The sequence below is a fragment of the Hakea prostrata genome, chromosome 2 (genome assembly GCF_041222555.1).
Source record: "Hakea prostrata isolate BN-2017 chromosome 2, UWA_Hpros_2, whole genome shotgun sequence".
Classification (NCBI taxonomy): domain Eukaryota; kingdom Viridiplantae; phylum Streptophyta; class Magnoliopsida; order Proteales; family Proteaceae; genus Hakea; species Hakea prostrata.
This window is the reverse complement of record NC_142601.1, coordinates 50,931,462-50,950,358: the sequence shown is the minus strand read 5'-3', so window position 1 is coordinate 50,950,358 and position 18,897 is coordinate 50,931,462. Positions and strand designations below refer to the sequence as shown.

The 18,897-nt window shown below is 38.5% G+C and overlaps 1 protein-coding gene across 1 annotated transcript in view; it reads left to right on the top strand.

Annotated features, from left to right (window-relative positions):
- Positions 1-18,897, top strand: part of PEX5 (peroxin 5) — a 48,393-nt gene continuing 29,496 nt past the window's right edge. The window contains exons 1-8 of the mRNA XM_089144949.1: positions 1-298; positions 2,780-2,911; positions 2,989-3,166; positions 3,586-3,779; positions 4,287-4,541; positions 12,744-12,866; positions 13,248-13,418; positions 14,539-14,729. Of these exons, the coding sequence (XP_089001075.1) occupies positions 179-298; positions 2,780-2,911; positions 2,989-3,166; positions 3,586-3,779; positions 4,287-4,541; positions 12,744-12,866; positions 13,248-13,418; positions 14,539-14,729 (1,364 nt within the window). The 5' untranslated portion in view covers positions 1-178. The remainder of the gene's footprint in view (positions 299-2,779; positions 2,912-2,988; positions 3,167-3,585; positions 3,780-4,286; positions 4,542-12,743; positions 12,867-13,247; positions 13,419-14,538; positions 14,730-18,897) is intronic.

Sequence of the window (18,897 nt, the reverse complement as noted above, 5' to 3'; positions counted from 1 at the left end):
TGTTTATTTCTCAGCCACCAAACACTGGTGAAGGCGAGACCCGAGAGCCAAGACGTCGAGAGAGACAGACGGGGGTCTATCTCATCGTTGTTGGAAGGAAGAAGTCTGTGGGTCTATCTCGTCGTTGTTGGAAGGAAGAAGGGAAATAATAAGTTGCGAGCTTGCAGCACGGTTAGACATGGCGATGAGAGATATGGTTACCGGCGGCGCGGCCTGTGCCGTTCCGGGCTCTTCCTCTTCTTCAAATCCTCTTGGTGCGTTTGCGAATTCCCTTTTGGGTTCCTCCGCAAAGGATAAGGTAAGGAAGAAGAAGAAAAAGACGGAAATTAAAGAAAACCCTTCTCCCTTGATTTCTTTATCCTGAAATCAATCTCATTCTATATAAGAAATAGGTGAAAATATTTCCATTTTTCTCCCGTTTCCGTTTTGAATTATTGTTGTGCGCGAGCTTCACAGTTCTTCTCCAGGGCTTCTCTATTTCGTCGGCTATTAGACGCATAATCAGTTGCCTTTGTTTATCTGAATCACTCCAATATTCAATTTGGCTATGAAAATATTCTCCTCCAGTTCGTTTTACCCCGTTGGGTTTCTGGGTTTCTGGGTTCTGGACCCAGTTGCGTCTTGCCTTTAATTATGTGGTACTTCAGTCATAGATTAGAAGCATAGACGTATCTTATCGCAGTCTGCTTCTATTCCATTGGTTTATTGATAAAAGCTGAATATAGCCATCACTTGTTCACAAGTATTTCTATTTCGAAAGTTTCCTTTATTGACAGCTAGTCAGAGGTGCATGCCATTTTTATGGAGCAATTATTTTGTTTAAATCTGTGATAAACTGCAGTACAATATCTTGCTTCTTGCTATTGGGTTTAGAAGCTACTCTTGTGGTGGATAAAACTAGAGGTCATTTTATTAGTTTTAGCCAGGCATGCTGCCGGCTTACCAACAAAAACAACTGAGGTTTATACCAACTAAATGGGGTTTCTATATGGATCCTTGTTCCTAAATCATCTCTATTCAATGTCATACGTGATGTTATGGTCTAAGCTATGTTATGTCTTTCCTTAACACTTACTTTCAGGACATTTTATGTGTTACCGTGACTCTTTTATTCCTTCAATCTAAGTCAAAAACTTCCACTGTAGATGTTCCAAGGCCTCCTTTGAACATGCCTGTTCTACATGAAATGACTCTCTTGTAGCTTATCATGTATTGAAGCTGCTCCTGGAGCAGTTTTGGTTGATCATTCCTTACTTCACTTCATAGTGGTGGCACTCATCCATATCAACATCTATATTTCCTGCTAGACTGAGGTTATCTACATGTTGCTTCCTAAGTGGCCAACTTTTTACATCATACATCTTAACTAGTCACATTCTTTAATTATGGCTGAGCCTAAATACCTAAATAATCTATTTGAAGGATTTTTATTTCATCAATTTTCACCACCTCATTATGTATCCTAGTTTGATTAAAGCTACGCACCATATGCTTTCAAACTTGTTTATTCTAGAGTTAACCTTCATAACTTATATTTAATCTTTGCTTTTATTTTGTCTAGTAAAACAATATAATTTTACCAGGGAACCTTATTTTGAATGTTTCTAGAGAATCGTATTTGATAAGTGCTAACAAATAAGGACTCAAAGCTGCTCCTTGCTTACGTTTGTGCATGTGGTTTGTGTCATAGATATTCTTGGCATACAACCAAATTGATTCTTCATAATAGTAGTTTCACGTTTGAGACTCCTCTCCCATTATTTCTTAGTATGAGTCATTTTTTATGCGCCTATAGTTATTTCAGCTTTGAAAATCACCCATATTTTTGTTAAAGAGAATAATAGTGCATCTTCTCAATTCATTTGACATTTTTTATGCTCATCATCTTAATAAGTGGTACACTTCCGATAGAACCTTATTTGAGCTTTGTGCCTTACCTACTTTGCTACTACAACAACAAGCCTTGCCCCAACTAAATGGGGTTGGCTAATGGATTCTTGCCTCTCAATCAGCTCTATTTGAGGCCATATTAGATACAAGGCCTAAGTTACATATCCTTTCTCACCACTCCTCTTAAAGTTCTCTTAGATTTGCCCCTAGCTCTTCTAATTTCTTCAATTTGGATTAAATTGCTTCTCTATATAGGGGCATTTACAAGCTTTTGTTGAACGTGGCCGTGCTACTTGAAACGACTTTCTCGTAGCTTATCATTTATTGGAGTTACTACCTGAAACGACTTTCTCGTAGCTTATCATTTATTGGAGTTACTCTAGACCAGCTCTAATGTGATCATTGTTTATCTTATCCTTCTTAGTTTTGCCTCTCATTGATTTTAGAATCCTTATTTTTGTTACAATGAGTTTATCAATTTGATGCTTCTTATCAGCCCAACACTCTGCACCATACATCATAGCTGGTTGTACAGCCGTGCCCTGCCTATTTTCATCCCCTTAAAACTCTACTTAATTTCAGACTAATATTATCTATTTATATATATCTATGATATGTGTAGGCATGCTTGACATGCTTAACAAGCATTTACTTTTTCCCCCCGCAAAGTTTCCTTTACTTCTCTATTGGGATCTCATTTGGGCATGATGCTATGGTGAGCGAGGCATTTTTACTGGGAATTTTTTCTTCTTTCCACACGGGGGGAGGGGATTGCTAAGCCACACCTGCAACTACTATGGCTTCCAGCAAACTTAATTACCCTATTTTGCCTGTGACACGATTGATAGTGTATGTGTGTATATGTGACATCTTTTTATTGACCTAACAGGAAAGAGTTAAGGAGCTCCCTGGTACTACAGTAAGAGGTCCAGAAACTCCATTATACTCAAGTAATGATCATATAGCAACGCTCCCTGGATCTGAAAACGATTATCAACAATATCAGGCCCCTGATACTCAGGTATATTGTCATTTCTTTCTTTGGAAAATTTTCAGTAGGGTCAATTCACACTGTTTAATAATATTCACCTGCTTCAGGGCTCGGAATTCCTTTACAGATTCCGTTCTGCAGATCAGGGAGGTTTTGCAGATGCTTGGGATGAGGTTCAACGGGGTCCACTTCCTCATGTCTCAGGAAGAGAAAGTCATCCCCAAATGGAAGCATTTAATCAAATTCATGGCCGTGGTGGTTCTCAGCTTCAGCCTACATGGGATGGTAAGGTTACAAAGCTTTGTCTTGATGCTTGAGTTTTCAGATTGGAACTAACTGTTTGTGTTTCACAATACTAAAGTCTTTTTTTCTTCTTTTTGAGTGTCAAAATACCATGAAGTGGCAAGCATTGGATGGAGATTGAGCTTCTTTTCTTTTTATTTCCTGCCATTAAGTGTGTAGTTGTAGCAATAATTATTTCTTCCTGGAGAATTCAATTGTGTTACCTGGTTTTAGTCTGACATGAATCCCTTGTGTGAGTTCAGAAATTCAATTTGAGTCAATTTTTCTTTGAACTACTGTATGTAATACTAACTTGCTATTTCTATCCGCATACTGAACTTTGGTGAAATTCTGATGCTACGGAATTTCTGTAAATGCTGTAAGCTGACTCTTGATGTAACAGTTTGTTTTTCACCTTTCAGGGCCACCACAGAGGGTCTTGTCTAGTTTTTTACGCTCTTTCATGGAGAGCAGTCGTGCTGGTCTTCCTTTCAATCCAGTGTCACTTCCAGTTTTGGGATTATCTGCTGGTGACAAACAATGTATACGTGACCGTAGCAGTATAATGGCACGGCATTTCTTTGCAGATAAGAGTGAAGATTTTATCAATGCACAGGTCTGGGTGTAAGATCAAATAATTGTCATCCCCAAGGAAATTTTATGATAATCAGTCTTCAATTTTTTATTTTTATTTTTTTGCTTATCTTTCTATTGGAGTGTTAATCCTTCTTTAAAAGTTGCCATAGACATTTGTTTCTTGTTTTCTCGCGGCGTGTTACTTCTTTAGTTACTCAGCTTGCCCCCTTCAAGAGGTTGGGATTGAAAGAGGCCCTCTCCCCCCCCCCCCTGCGAGTGGTGTCTTAATGTCTCGAACTGTGGGGTTGCTAGGTTCCCTTTTATTGATGGTTACTGCAGGGTGTGAGTTGAGGATGAGGGAATTGTGCTGCTGGGATTGTCTCCTTTCTGTGTTGAGTTTGTGGTTGGGCCTTTGGAATTAGTTTCTACTGTAATCTCTCTATTTATGGTTAGATGTTGAGGTTTCCTTTGTCCTTGCTTTGTATACCATTTGCATTATCCTTTGCAGTATTCTTTCTGAACTCATTTGGACTGTTTCACTTCTCAGGTAAATGCTTTGCTTCATTCTTTAGATATTGATAATGATCTCCGGGGCAAGGGTCCTCTACCGGCAAGGTTCCAGGAGTTGGAAGAGTATTGGAATGAGTCCCAGCATGCCATAAGACCTGGTCCGCCTCATGTGGTGGATGGCTGGGCTTCTGAATTCAGCCAGTATAGAGCAGCACGTGGTGATCCTGAAGCCTGGGCTCGCTCTTTTGAGCATCAACATGGTGCTAATGGTTGGGCCTCTGAGTTTGAGCAGGTATGCAATTTTGAGTTCATTGGTAATTTCAGTGTTTCGGAAATTGGTTACTATGGTCGATATTATTGGACTTTGATTTTTGATAATGCACGAAAAAGGAAAAAAAATGAACAAAATATTAGTTGGGAACTATATTATATATATAAAGAAATATTATGGCTGTTAAACTACACCAAGTTTACTGGGTGTCCTCAGGGGCCAAGGCATCTGATTTCCATTTTGTCTAGATGCCATTCCCATATTCCAGGAGAACAGCTTAGGAAATGGGATGCAAAACTGGGGAGGTGAGAGGGGAGAACAAGAGGAAGGCTTAGAGTAAAAGAAGAGGAGGAGGAGGAGGAGGAGGGGGGGGGGGGAGGGAGGGAGAATAAAATAACTGCAGTAGCAGCAACTATAGAAAAAGATGCTAGCAGCAGCAGTGGCATCGGGGTACAAGCAGAAGAGGAGAAGGAAGAGGGGAGTGTTCCTGTTGTTCTTGATTCTTATATCATCTTGCATGAAGAGGAAAAACAAAAAATTCAGCTGGGGGAAGGAAGAGGAAGACTGGTGTGGACCGGGATATAGGGTTTAGTTGATTGAAATAATGCCTAGATCCAAGCTCACTCCAGGATCCCCTTCTTTGAGAATCAGCATCTTCTAATGCTGAAAACACCTTTGGTGGATGGGTTTTGGGTGGATTCTATGTATGTGAGGGTTAGGCTAGGTTTGGGTGGGTTTGACCAGGCTTAGGGTTCTAGGTGATATAAACTGTTTCCAGGGGTTTCACAAGTCCTAGGATTGCTTCCACAAACCCTTGGATCCCTAATTTGAAGCAGGGGTACTTCTGTAATTTTACCAACTTTCTTGGTGTCTAGGTCGAGTTTGTTGTTTGGCCCTAGATATATTTTTGTTTTCTTATTTGGATCAGTATTTTGTGAATTATTGCAGAGTCCTTGTCTAGTTGTGATCTAATTGTGTTGGGATCCCTAATTTGAGTCTACTTTACTTTTTATTCGAACTCCTTATCTACTCTTAAGAGTCCTAATTGGATCCCTCTAAAGTAAGTTATGATAGACTTGTTTATGTTGGAGGTTGTTGGTCAAGTTAGAGTCCTAATAGATCTAGTAAGGTAGCCTGAAATAAAATTTTGCTACCTAATTAGAGTCCTATTTTGTTTCTTATTTGAGGCTATAAATAAAGCCTCCTTACTACGGGTGTACGGACCGGATTTGGATCGGATAGTGGTAATACCATATCCGCATCCTATTATATTCTGACGGATTCGGATGATAATCGGATAGTTATTTTCTTAAGTAGATTCTTCTAAATTGGCATAAATACAGATTGAATACAAGTTTTTGACTATCTATTTACATCCTTTACCATTTTATTTGTGAGGGCTAGGTTTGAGATTTAAGAATTTAACAACTTTGGTAGCTATTTTAGTAGAAAATGTAGAAAAATAGCCACATATCACAGGTAGAAAATTTATAAAATACGAAAAATAAATCTAAATAAGTAACTTAATTGGATAATTTTATCGGATGGATAATAATCGGTAAGGGGTATACCATATCTGCATCCTATTAGTAATCGGATGGATTTGGATACCTCTAAATGGATGTGGATGCGAATTCGGAAGCGGATTTCGGTTATCCATTTACACCCCTACAGTCCTTACTTTGAAATTGATAAGTTGAATGGAATAAGATTTCTGAGTTTGGAGGAAGCCAAGTCATGCTCTTCTTAGGAGGGCCATGGCTGCATTAAAATTTCTTCTTTATCAGTTTCCAGCATAGTTCTTCAAGCTTCAGTAGCAACTCATCAACTACTACTACAGCAGCGAGCAGCCTTCTACCAATCCCGAGTAAATGCAGCCCCTTGCCTCCCTTACCAGCCCCCCTTCTCCCTGTCCCCTGACACACGCAAGTCTCCCCCATCTGTCCCCTCCCAATCTCAGGTAAGTACAGCCCTTCACCTCTGTTATCAGCACTCCTTCTCCCTGTCCCCTAACCCATGTAAGTCTCCCCCACCTTGCCACTCCATCGCAGCCCACCCCTGCCTTACCCTAGATCCTGTGGCACCTTTAAGACCCCTTCCTCTTCAACCCTAGATAATCCCCTACCCTCCTCGAACCCTACACCCTAGATACAGTTCTTCCCCCTTCCCTTTTCTCCCTCTTTTCTTGTTCTCTAATGTGTGGCTGCTTAGGAAAACCGGAAAACCTAATTTGCAGAATTTTAGCTAACCCTAGAACACCCATCTCTCTCAAACCCCAACTCCAATCACCTTCCCCTTTTAGGATTAGCTTCCCCAACCCTTCACCTACACTTGATCCAATCCCAGTCCAATCCAAGAATCCCAAACCCTTTAGGACTTTTCAAACTTATCCTAAACCAACTAACTACTAAGTGACTCTCCTACTAACCAGGATCAACCTGAAGTTATACATCTCCAACGGAAGCCCCTATCCTAAGCCAACTGGAATCCTTAGCATCAATTTCTCAACCTAACTTCTAGTTTCAGATCTGGAATCAAAGTACAGCAGCAACTGAACTCTAATCTCCTTCTTCTTCGACTCTAGACCCTCTTAAAACCAAACCCGAACCAATTCCTAGGCCTGAAACCTCAATTACAGCAAGAACACAAGCTTCAAAGCTTAATTTCCTCAGGTTCTAAGCCTGGCCGAACCCTTCTAGGGTATTGTTTTGTGATTTGAAACCCTAACTCCTTGAAATCTCCTATAAGATTGCTGGTTCCCTGAGAGAGGATCTTGGAGTGAACCTAAATCTAGGGCAACTTCATTGCAAGGAAAACCCTGGGATTTTGGCTTACATCATTGAGAGTTTATGTTTAAGGGCTTGGTACCTTTCCGTAATTGACGCTTCAGATCTTAATTTCATAGTTTAGGGTTCTAAAATCTAGGGTTTGATAGGAATTATGGTGTCCAGGGTATGAGTCAAGCTAGGGTTAAGGTTGAGTGTTACTTCGGGTTGGTTGAATATAATTCTAGAAGGGTTTAAGGTTTGCATGAATGATGAATTGTTGAAAATATTTAGAAATTTGCAATTCTTGGGTTAGGATTTCAAATGAAGAATATTGGATTTGCAGAATCCTAGGGTTTAGATGAAGGAAAGGAATGGGGGTTGGGATTGAGTGTTGGTAATGGGATGGGGAAGCTAAGTCTAAAAGGATGAAGTAATTGGGGTTAGGGTTTAGAAGATATAGGTGGTCTGGGTCAGGGAAATATTCTGGTTTTTAGTTTTCTGGAAAATCCTAAGCTGCCTCTGGTAAGAAAAGAAGAAAAGAAGAAGAAAGGTTATGGAAAGGGGCTGTGACTACAGTTCAGGGTTAGGGGAGGGGTTTACTGATAGAGAAAGGGGAGGGATCTTAAGGCTGCTGCAGGGGGGCTGGGGTTGTCTGCGATGGGTGAAAAGGCTAGGATTCTAAAAACTAGGGTTTAAAGGGATGGGGGAGTATTGTGGGTGGTAGAGAAGTAGAAGGGTGGGCTGGATGGGGCTGTGAATGACTGTACTTGCTTGAAGATGAAGTATGGCTGCTGAACTTGAAAAGGTTGCTGGGATTTTAAGAAAACTGCAGAAAACTCTCATTCAAGGCTGCTGCAAGTCCCATCCATGGGAACCCACGACTCTCTCACTTGCAACTTTGAATTCAGCTTTGTTTCATTAATCATAATCTGATTTATACAACCTATAGAGGCTTATTTATAGCCAACATGAACTCCCTCACATTAGGAAATAAATCAAGCTAGAACCATGGTGGGGGATCTTGTGAGATATCTCGTTTTTTCACATAGGCGAGACGAGATGGAGGTCGAGAGCAGAGAGTTGGGATATCTCGCTTGAGATTTCGCCATATATCACCATATCTCGCCATATCTTGCTATATCTCGCCATATCTTGCCATATCTCGCCATATCTCGCCCTGGATCTCGCTAGATCTCTCAATTGTTGCCCTTTTTTTTGTGGATTTTGGCTAGATTTTCACTTGCAACTACCCTTAGGACATCTACAACATTGAAGGAAGATCGATCATTCTCTGCTTGTCTTATGAACTTATGATTTAATGACTTATATAGAACTTATAATGGTTGTATAATTTTATTATTCTATTCTTGAAAATTGAGATTGTGATATTCATATGGATGGAATTTTGATAACATTTAGGTTACTTGATGCATTTGATACACTTGCTTTTCATTTATATGCCTTAAAGGTTCTATATTACATGTTGTATAACCTTGCATTCCCTAATCCTACAACATTTCTGTTTCACACTATGGGTAGACTTAGAAATCATACATAGGGTTGTTTTTTGACAAATCCAAGGCCTCCAATGTGTTCAAAAGGCCTTAAGTAGGGAAAGTATCAAGTTTCAGCCCAATTGGGACCCTAAAATCCATCGAGATGGGCCACTGAGTTGACGCCAAAAAATAGTATATTTCGATTGAGATCTCGCCGAGATGGTCGAGATCTCAGTTTTTCAATGTAGCGAGATCTTGCTTGAGAGTGAGATCTTCTACCATGGCTAGGACTCTAATTTAGATAACAACTTAAACTGAACCCCTTTGACTGAAGACTCTTACTCGCACAATGGACCTTCATATCTCACTCTAGAGGAGTCGAAATTGAGTTCTAAGAGTAGATATGGAATCCTTACAAGTAGGACAAAACTAGAGGGCTCCATCACAACTTAGAATCCTAACCTAACAAGGACTCTTTGGTAACTTGATAAATAGGGACTCAAATACAGGAAAAAAATAGATGTAGGGTCCCGCAGACATAATGGACCAAAATAAACCGTAATTTGGACTCAATGAAAAAGTGCAAAACCACCAAAATACCCAGGCCCTAATTCGACACTGAATCTTGGTTTACATCAAACACCCAGTGGAAAAGGTAAGAGGAAGACCCATAGGAGCAAAGGAAGAGGAAGGGGAAGAAGAATTTAAAGTAGCCAGCAGTAGTAGCCACTACCCAAGATGATTGGAGTAGCAGTAGCATAGAGAGGAGAAACAAGAAATTCATGTGGCTCTTTTCTTGGGCAAAACCCAATGTAGGATTTATTTTTTTAAATCAATTTAGTTGCAACTTGCAAGGAAAAACAATGCTATTTAAACATAAGCCTCTCTGTTTTGTATTAGAACTAAAAGGAAATAGGATATAGTTCTACACATATTCCTCTCCCCAAATAATTTAAACCTGTGGAAAGGAAGGGAGTTGCTTTACCGAAGAACCGGTTACCCTTGTATTCCTCTGTGTATAGCATACCTTGTTCAATAAAGTTTGGCCTAGGCCTAGCCAATGTGTTGGTTCATAGTGTAGTTACAATGTGTTTGCATGATTGGATGTTTTAGGTTCAAAACTGAAGAGAAAGCATCTAAGAACATATGTATTGCATCTTGTTCATTTTCAACCTTTTTTTACAGTAAAATTTATTCTTTATCTTTTAATTTTTTTTTTTTTATCATAAAGAGTACATGCTCTGCACCATTTTTTTTATTGTGTATCCATACTAATATTGATGCAGCCCCCAATTTAATGAGGGCCACCTTCTCCTTCCAAGATCTTTTCTAATAGAACCAACTCATATGGGATCATAAAGGGTTTCTTACAGTTTTTGTTATGGAATATGGGAATTTTTCTGTGATATGGCTGTGAGAGGATTATTTTTTAGGGAAAAAGAAGGGTTTTGTGGTCAACGACTCTATGTTTGAAATTGATATTTAGGATCTCAAGGATATGTGGCCATCCCATATGTCTCAGATATCTCAGAGACAGAACCTCCTAGTGAAATATCAATTTAGGTTACCTAATAGGTTAAGGATTGGGATATTTAGCCCATCCCCGCAGCAAGTAGTGGATCCATCCCCCGCATCAATTCTGATGATGGTGCTTAACTGTACTTTCAAATAGAAAACAAGAAATGGTTTTGGGGATGATCCAATGGAATATCAGGAAACAAATTTCAACATCAATAGTTCAGTGAAATTTTTTTTTAACTTCTTAGGGAGAATGTTCTTATAAAATCTGTTTTTGATCATTGATTGTAGCCTATTTAGTCCCCAAATAATGATTAATCAACCCTACTGGATTAGCTTTCACCATAGTGATGCAGATGCATCACCAAATTGGGTTTTTTTTTCCTGAAAATAAGTCTAGAATTGGATAATATAGGTATTTGGCCTTTGATTCATTGATTTACTTTGTAATTGTCGTATTTAGTGGGCCTAAATATGGGTAGAACCTAGGAAATAGGGGTTCCGTTAGTTTGATTAGATTTCTATTTTGTGTCTATTGTCTTTTATTATTTCGCTTTCTTGTCAATTTAGGTTACCTAATAGGTTAAGGATTGGGAAATGCCTATTGTTTTGGGCATAGGAGTTTATTTTTGAGTCTTTTGTGTAAGGTTATAACAGGGGCCAATATTAGAAACGAATTATTAGAATTAAAATTTGGGTTTTTTTTGTTGCTGCTGGTGAGGTACAGTGGCATCACATGGTTATGTAACTATCTTCGGAAACACCCCCCAAAACAAAACCAAAGACCGCCAATTGTGTCTTATGAGATTTCTCTCCATGTGATGGAAAATCAGCAACTTTAAGAATTTCTTTGACAATGGCCAGTTGAATTATCTCGCACCCCAAGTTTTTTCTTCAATACTTCTAATTTTCCCAACCTGATTTTCCCTTTTTCTGAATATCAGTTTTCCCAATAAACCCTAATTTGAAACCTAAATTCTATCTAATGCGACCATTAGAACCTTCCCAAAATTCAAGCCATATATGCCTTTTTCTGACATCCGATACTTGATGCAAGTTACAGCTTCATTCTACTATCCTAAAACCCTAAAATAGACCTGCCACTAGCTGGTTCTGTTTGAGGTATTGGAAGACTGCCCTCTGGTTAAACCTCTTCCTAGGACTACATGTCTACATCACATTGAAGCAAGGAATTAAGTTGAGTTTGCCAAGAAAATGAACGGAGGGCCTTAGAGGAGCTCTTGGTGAGTGTCGTCAGTCTTGAATTGTGTCATGTATTTTGTAAGAGATGTATTGGGCATATCAATAGATATCAGCCATTTATCAACTGTAGCAGGTAAAATTTTAGGTATTGTGTTAATACCTTAAATATAAATTAAGGTTTCTTCGCAATCCCCCGGGGCCCCACCCAAAGACTCTCAATTGTGGTCTTATGAGATTTCTCTCCGTGTGATGGAAATTCAACAACTTCAAGAATTTCTTTGACAATGGCCAGTTGAATTATCTCGCACCCCAAGTTTTTTCTTCAATTCTTCTAATTCCCAACCTGATTTTCCCTTTTTCTGAATATCAGTTTTCCCAATAAACCCTAATTTGTAACCTAAATTCTATCTAATGTGACCATTATAACCTTCCAAAATTCAAGCCATATATGCCTTATTCTGACATCCGATACTTGATGCAAGTTACAGCCTCATTCTACTATCCTAATACCCTAAAATAGACCTGCCGCTAGCTGGTTCTGCTTGAGGTATGGGAAGCTGCCCTCTGGTTAAACCTCTTCAGTCTAGGACTACATGACATTGAAGCAAGGAATTAAGTTGATTTTGCCAAAAAAAATGAACAGAGGGCCTTACAGGAGCTCTTGGTGAGTGTCTTCAGTCTTGAATTGTGTTCTGTATTTTGTAAGAGATGTATTGAGAATATAAATAGATAGTCGGCCATTTATCGACTGCAGCCGGTAAAATTTTAGGTATTGTGTTAATACCTTAAATTTCAATTACATAGCATTTGTTATCTGTAGATGCGGTCAGATACTTAAAACCTTACTGCTGTTATACTCTGCCTTCAGGCTGCTGTAGAAATTGTTCTCTCTTGTTTTTATCAGAGCAATATGAATGAAAAATCATCAAATTGTACAAACCAAAGCTATGTGGTCCAACAGGAATGTTGTTAATTGTTATTCATCTCGTGTTCGTTAAGAAAATGTCATTCAAACAGGGTACAGACTTGTTCTGCTTGTCTATCCTCCATCATATAATTTTCCAGTCTTTATATGAGATGATGACATTACATGTTTTAGTATATGATCTTTGTTTTTTCTGATCAATTATGTAAATTGAATGAATGAATTTAATTATCTGTTTTAGACAGGTAATGTATTGAATTGCTGTAATATTCATTACTGTGTGGTTTTCTAATCGCCCTTGTTTCACTTACAGGAACAATCTCAAATCACATCAATGGGTAACATGAGAAGTGGAAACATTGCAAGTATGGCAGCAATGGAGCAGACCCGTATGCTTGCACATACATTAGCTCAGAATGAAGACCCAAAGTTTCAGGTTTTATGCTTTGTCAAAAGTTGGTTTTGTTTTTCGGACATAGAAGCATGGAATCTTTCATCATGACAGTTTTGTCCTGATCTAAAAATGACAGAGGCTGAATTTTTTTCTCTTATGTTTACCAATCGATTGTTTATTGGGGGTAGCATTCAATTGGCTTTCCATATTCCTGTTGAGGTTTTAGTGACCTAAAACTTGTTGGCGTTGCAAGAATCCATTGGTGGCTTAATTGGCCACTATTGAAATGTTCCTTTGCAATGTGCATGTTAGTTCTACATTGTTGTGGGTGCAACTAAGACAACTCTTCATTAGTGTTTTAATTCAACACATTCTTTTCGTTGTTTTTAATTGAATCGTGCTTCATCCATTTTTTGCATGCAGAATTCAAAGTTCCTTCAGTTTGTCTCCAAAATGAGTCGTGGTGAACTTATCATTGATGATAATCAGGTAAAACCAGCTGGATTGTCTGCCTCAGGTGATTGGGTTGAGGAATATAAAGAGCACTATAATGGAGTTTCTAGCCCATGGACTGCACCGTTTATGCCTGATCAGGCAAGTGAATTCTTGATGAAGCAGTTAGTTTGCCTTTTCTTGGATTGTTTTCGTCTCTATCTTGTATCTTGTAAGCACATTCCAAAATCTCGATTGATTTTTTTGAGATCTTGAGAACTTGAAATGAGATTGTATATCAGAAAGGATAATTTGAAACTTTTGATCATATCATTTTGGAAATTCGGTCTTAAAAAAATGCACTGTTTTTTCTAAACTTTTGTTAATTTTGCACCCCAAAGTGGTCAACCAAAACTCTAGAAAAAAAGGTACAATGTTTCGGCTTCACTGGGATTTCAGTATCTGAGGAATTTTGTACTGGCCAAAATAACCTTCCAAAACGAGAGGCAGTAGTTGGGGTTTGAGTCATTTGAGTATTGTAATGAATTGTTCTAACTTCCACTTCATTTTCTCTATGATGGACCACATGTTCTTAAATTGTTGAACAGGAGAGTTGGGCTCTCTTTTTCATAATTTATATTTATGTTTACAACCTATTTATGAATAATCAGTGATTTGCCAAGGCGCCAAGGTGCCTGAGCGGGTGAAGAAAACCAAGGCAACAAGGTGACACTTGGATGCCTAGAACCGTAGAAGGGCCTGGATGCCTGGGCGATGCCTTGACTGCTATGTAATCAATTATGATAATAGGTTATGAGTGATAAACAATAGTCATTTGTTTCCTACTAGACATAATATGTTATTTAACGAGAAATAGGTTTGGTATAGTTGGGTGAATAATTTATGTATCATTGGTTAGCTTTGGTTTATGTAGAGTTTTTTTTTTTTTGTGGGGGGGGGGGGGGAGAAGCAAGGTTTTGACTTAAATAGTAATTCTGCACATGTTCATTAATGGTACCTGCATAAATAAAAATTAATACTTTGTGGTGATAAATCATAAACAAACCTTGATCTATTTATGAATTTATACTTAAATCAATTTATTTTAATGAGAAACAGGGGTCATTAATCATACCAAATACATCTGTTTATATTTATTAGTCAAGTAATCATAATTTAAACTGTACCACAGAGAACCTTAAGAAATTGGAGTTTGAGAGACTGCAATAGTGGCCATCTGTTTAACTCATATCTTTGGTATCTTTTTATACTTCTCATTCAGATTCATTCTGGAGCTGCCAATTGGGCAAATGAGTTCACTGCTGAACATGAGCGAGATGGATCACTTGATGGTTGGGTCAACGAGTTTTCCAAGTTGAATATTGACGATTGGGCAGAAGAATTTGGGCATCAAGTTCATGAAGGAACTTTGGAGGGGAACTCAGCTGATAACTGGGCAAATGCATATGATGAGTATGTCATGTCAATACTTCATCAAGTTTGTGAAGGATCTATGCTTGGTTACACATGCTTCTTCTTTTTCTTCTTAGTGTTTATGTAGGATACTTGTTATATATATATATATTTTTTTTTTTTTATTGGGGTTCCAAAAGTGTATTTCCATGTTTTTTTGCAGCTTTCAACATGTATTTCTGCTACAAGGCGATACTATAGCATACATCTCTTATCGTTTGAGTAATACGATGCTCAATATTGATAATTTAAACCTTGGAGTGATGGATGAAAACAATGGTTACTTTCTATTGCCCTTCACAGTGGTTGCAGTAGCTTCAATAACACAAAACTAGAAGTTCACGCAAAGAGATGAGGGAAGATGGAAGAAGAAAATTTGGTTGGTGGATGGGCTATCTTAGTGTTGGTTCTCTCACCCATGGCTGTCGCAGCTGTTGTACATGGATTTCTCCATAAGCAATGGCAACAAAGCCTTCAAATTTTATTTTTCTTGAAGTTAAGAAGAATTAGCAACCTAATGAAAATTTGCAACTTCTAAAATATAGAAACCTAATGAAAATAGAAAAACCTAGGCTTTATAGTTCTGATATAAATATAACTCTCTATTGTTCAGGATTAACTAGCTGCTAGTCTTCTTTTATCTCAATACAAAACATAGTTGTCAAAGCGTCCGCCTAGGCGGCCTCCTAAGCGGTAGAGCAGTTTTTCAACCGCTTAATTGACGCCCAATTTACAAAGGAACTCCAAGGCCCAAAGTGACATAGAACATATTTTTTGGCTCGGGGGCGCTGCCCCCACACCCCAGCCTGGGCAGCCTCCTTGGACCCCCGCCTGCTCACCAGGGAGTGGGACCCCATGCCCATCGGCAACAAAATGTGAAGCATGAGCCATACTGAACATCAAGATGAATCTGTAAATGCCTAGGCAAATGCTTTGACAACCATGGTTTGATGAGATGACTTATGTTTATGTTCTTTTTTTGAATAATTTTTCATAATTGTGATTCTTGAATGCTAGTTTTTTTTGGATGAATGTGACTATTCAACATTTTTTTAGCTTATTATAGAAAGTAGTTGTATTAAAAAGTAGGGTAAAAGTAGTTAAATTGAAATTTTTTGACCCAACCGCTTTGATCGCCTTATTGCTGCCTAGGCACCGCTTTATTGCCTAATTACCTAGGTGGAGCCCCAATCGTCTTGCCGCCTTGACAACCATGATACAAAATGTTAGGGTTTTAGGAATTTAGGGTAGTTGATTAAGGTACACAAGAACTTAGGTTATAGCTGTTGGATGGAGATGAAACTTGGGTAGAACTTAATGGTATATGGGGATGATCCTTAAAGTTTTGGACAGTTCTAACTGTTATATTGATGTATATCTAAGTTTGGAATTTGGGTTTTTAAGGAGTATGAGAATTCAAAAAACAGGGGTAAATGCTTGGATGTTGGATGGTATTTTGATGTATACTCTTGATTGGATATGTATAGGCTATTGGATGGATTTCTAATGTATTTTAATGGTCTGGACTTGAGATAAGTTATAATGGTTAGAGTCTAAAGCAAAAAGAAAATACAAAGAAAAAGGGTAATTGGGATTTGGTTGTATTAAAAAATATTTCGAATTTCAATTGTTACGTGTAAACGGACCTTAACAGTGTCTAATGTGGGGCCTATTTGTAAAGGTTGGCCATTCTATTGGGGTCTCATGAATTTTGTTGCAAAACTGGGGGGCTTGCATGTAAAGTACTGATATAACAGTTAATATGCTAATTAATAATCATAATAACTGTAAGCTAAGCCCACGATTTTAGCTGCTGGTGGAAGAGAGGTGGGGGTTCCAAACTGTCTGGACTTGGAACATCTCAACTATATTGAATTACGTCATGGGCCCATGATGTCGTTGTAATTATCCTGATGGTGAGGTGGCACATATTTTGAGGTAGATGATTAAATTGTAAACCCACAAGTAGAGTGATTGATTGTTAGAAGAGAGAACTGTTGTCGCAATAGCATGTCTTTCATTGCATGAGGCAACATTAGAAACTTACAATGCCCCTTCTTAACCTTAATGGTGTTCGTGCATCATCAAGAATACCAAAATGTTGTTTTCAAGGTCGCTCTAAAAGTATGTGGCGGTGCATAGTTGCGGTGACTAGCTAAGGTGCATGGTACTGCAGAGGCCCAATTGTTGGTGTATATGGACTGTTGTAATGGCCTCTTCTGGGGAAGTGGTTCCAGAACCTTGCTCGCGAATAGTCTTTAATAACTGCTCCTGTGGAAGGATATGTGCTCTAGCAAAATCAACAGAGATGAAGTTGGCTTCTGCTCCACTGTTAACTACTGTGTGAACATCTCTTAAACCATCGCTGTGCAGGAGAGTACCTCTTTGCCTGAAGAGGGAGGCCTTATCAATAACGCTATTAGATATAAATTGAGGTTTGTCTATGCTTCAACTTCGTAATTATAATCATCAAAAGCATCCTCATCGGCATCACAAGGAGACAAGAGCATCATTTTCTTATGTTGGCTGCTTCTTAGTGACATTGATAGAATGAGAATCAATTGGGGCATTTGCTGCTATGAGATTTGATGGGGGCATTTACTGCTAGAGTGACCTTTCTCTCCACATTTATTGCAGACATTGTTCTTCAACCAAACATTGCTCTTATTGTTATATGATTTCGTTGTCTCCATTCTACGAGTTTCAGCCTTCTTGTCTTTAATCCATGGTGGTGGGTTGTAGGCTGAAGCAGCCTTGATTATTGTGTTTGGATAACTATATCACCCTTCAACTATCTTGGCATATAAGTTGCTTTGTCAACAGAACTAAATTATTTTTAGGCAACTCCAACTGAGTTTCTGTATTCGGCCTGCAAATATATCTCATCACCGATGCCTGTCTGTTCTTTGAAGTTGGCACCTTGGTATTTGGTAGAAACTCTAATGTGCTGTCCACATCCCTGTTGCCCTTTTGGAAGTCAATTAGCTTGTGAAACAATTCCTTCTCATAGAAGTATGAATTTGTCAATTTACTTCATGACCTCCCTATTGAATGGATTGAAGTCTACTGACTAACCTGCTGTATAGAATATGATCCCACCAAGAACATACATGCCCAATAAATTTGGTAAGAGGGGGCTCAGACTTACTCATCCAGAAAGGATTTATAAGCAAATATACCTTCAACCTTATTGAGCCACTCAAGTAATTCTTTTGGCCTTTATTTACCACTCCACTCTGGAATCTCAGTTTTAGTACAGTAGCCCTTATCAGAAAACTGCTATGGAACTTCCTGAGGTGCTGAAGTAAAAGTTTGAGAAGCTATCTTGAAAGATCCTGCTAAAATTTGGGTTTTAATTTTCTAAATGAACTCGAGGATTTCAGTGGAAGTGTTACGAGTTTATTCGACAAACTTGTCAAATTGAACTTTATTCTTCTCAATCTTGACCTCAATTCTTTCAAACCTAGCTTCAGACCAGTCATCGCTTTCTTTCTGATCTTAGCCAGTTCACGATATAGCTTTTGCAGCTCGGTATTGGTGATATGACCTCCTGATATGGTTTGTACCACCAAAAAATTCAAAAAAGGGAGGGGAATGAGATAAGGAAGAGATGGAATTTTCTCCAAACCTGCCTCTAATACCAGTTGATGTAGCCTAGATTGATTAGGATTAACTAGGGGCCAATCTTCCAAGATCTCAATTCTAAAGGTTAGAGTTATAGGGTTTTAGGATATTGGGGTAGTAGACAGGTGTATACAATAACATATGTTATAGCGGTTGGATGCAGTTGAAACTTGGAGAAAATAGAGGCAATTGTATATGGGGATGATCCCCAAATTTTGGGACAATTCTAGCGGTATTGTGTAGATCTAAGTTTGGAATTTGGGCTTTTTGGAGAGAGTGAAAATTCGAAAAGAATGCAGGGTTAAAACTTTGGATCTTGGATGGTATTTTGATATATACTTTTTGATTGGAAAAGGGTTGATATGTTTAGGCTATGGGATAGATTTCAAGTGGATTCAAATGGTTAATTTGGATTGGGGATAGATTTTAATGGTTGGAGTTTTAAGGAAAACCAACATAGAAAGAGAAAGGGTAACTGAGGATTAGGATTTTAGAGGTTTAAAAGTATGATAACTCACTGTTATTGAAGAGGAGCTACTGGAAT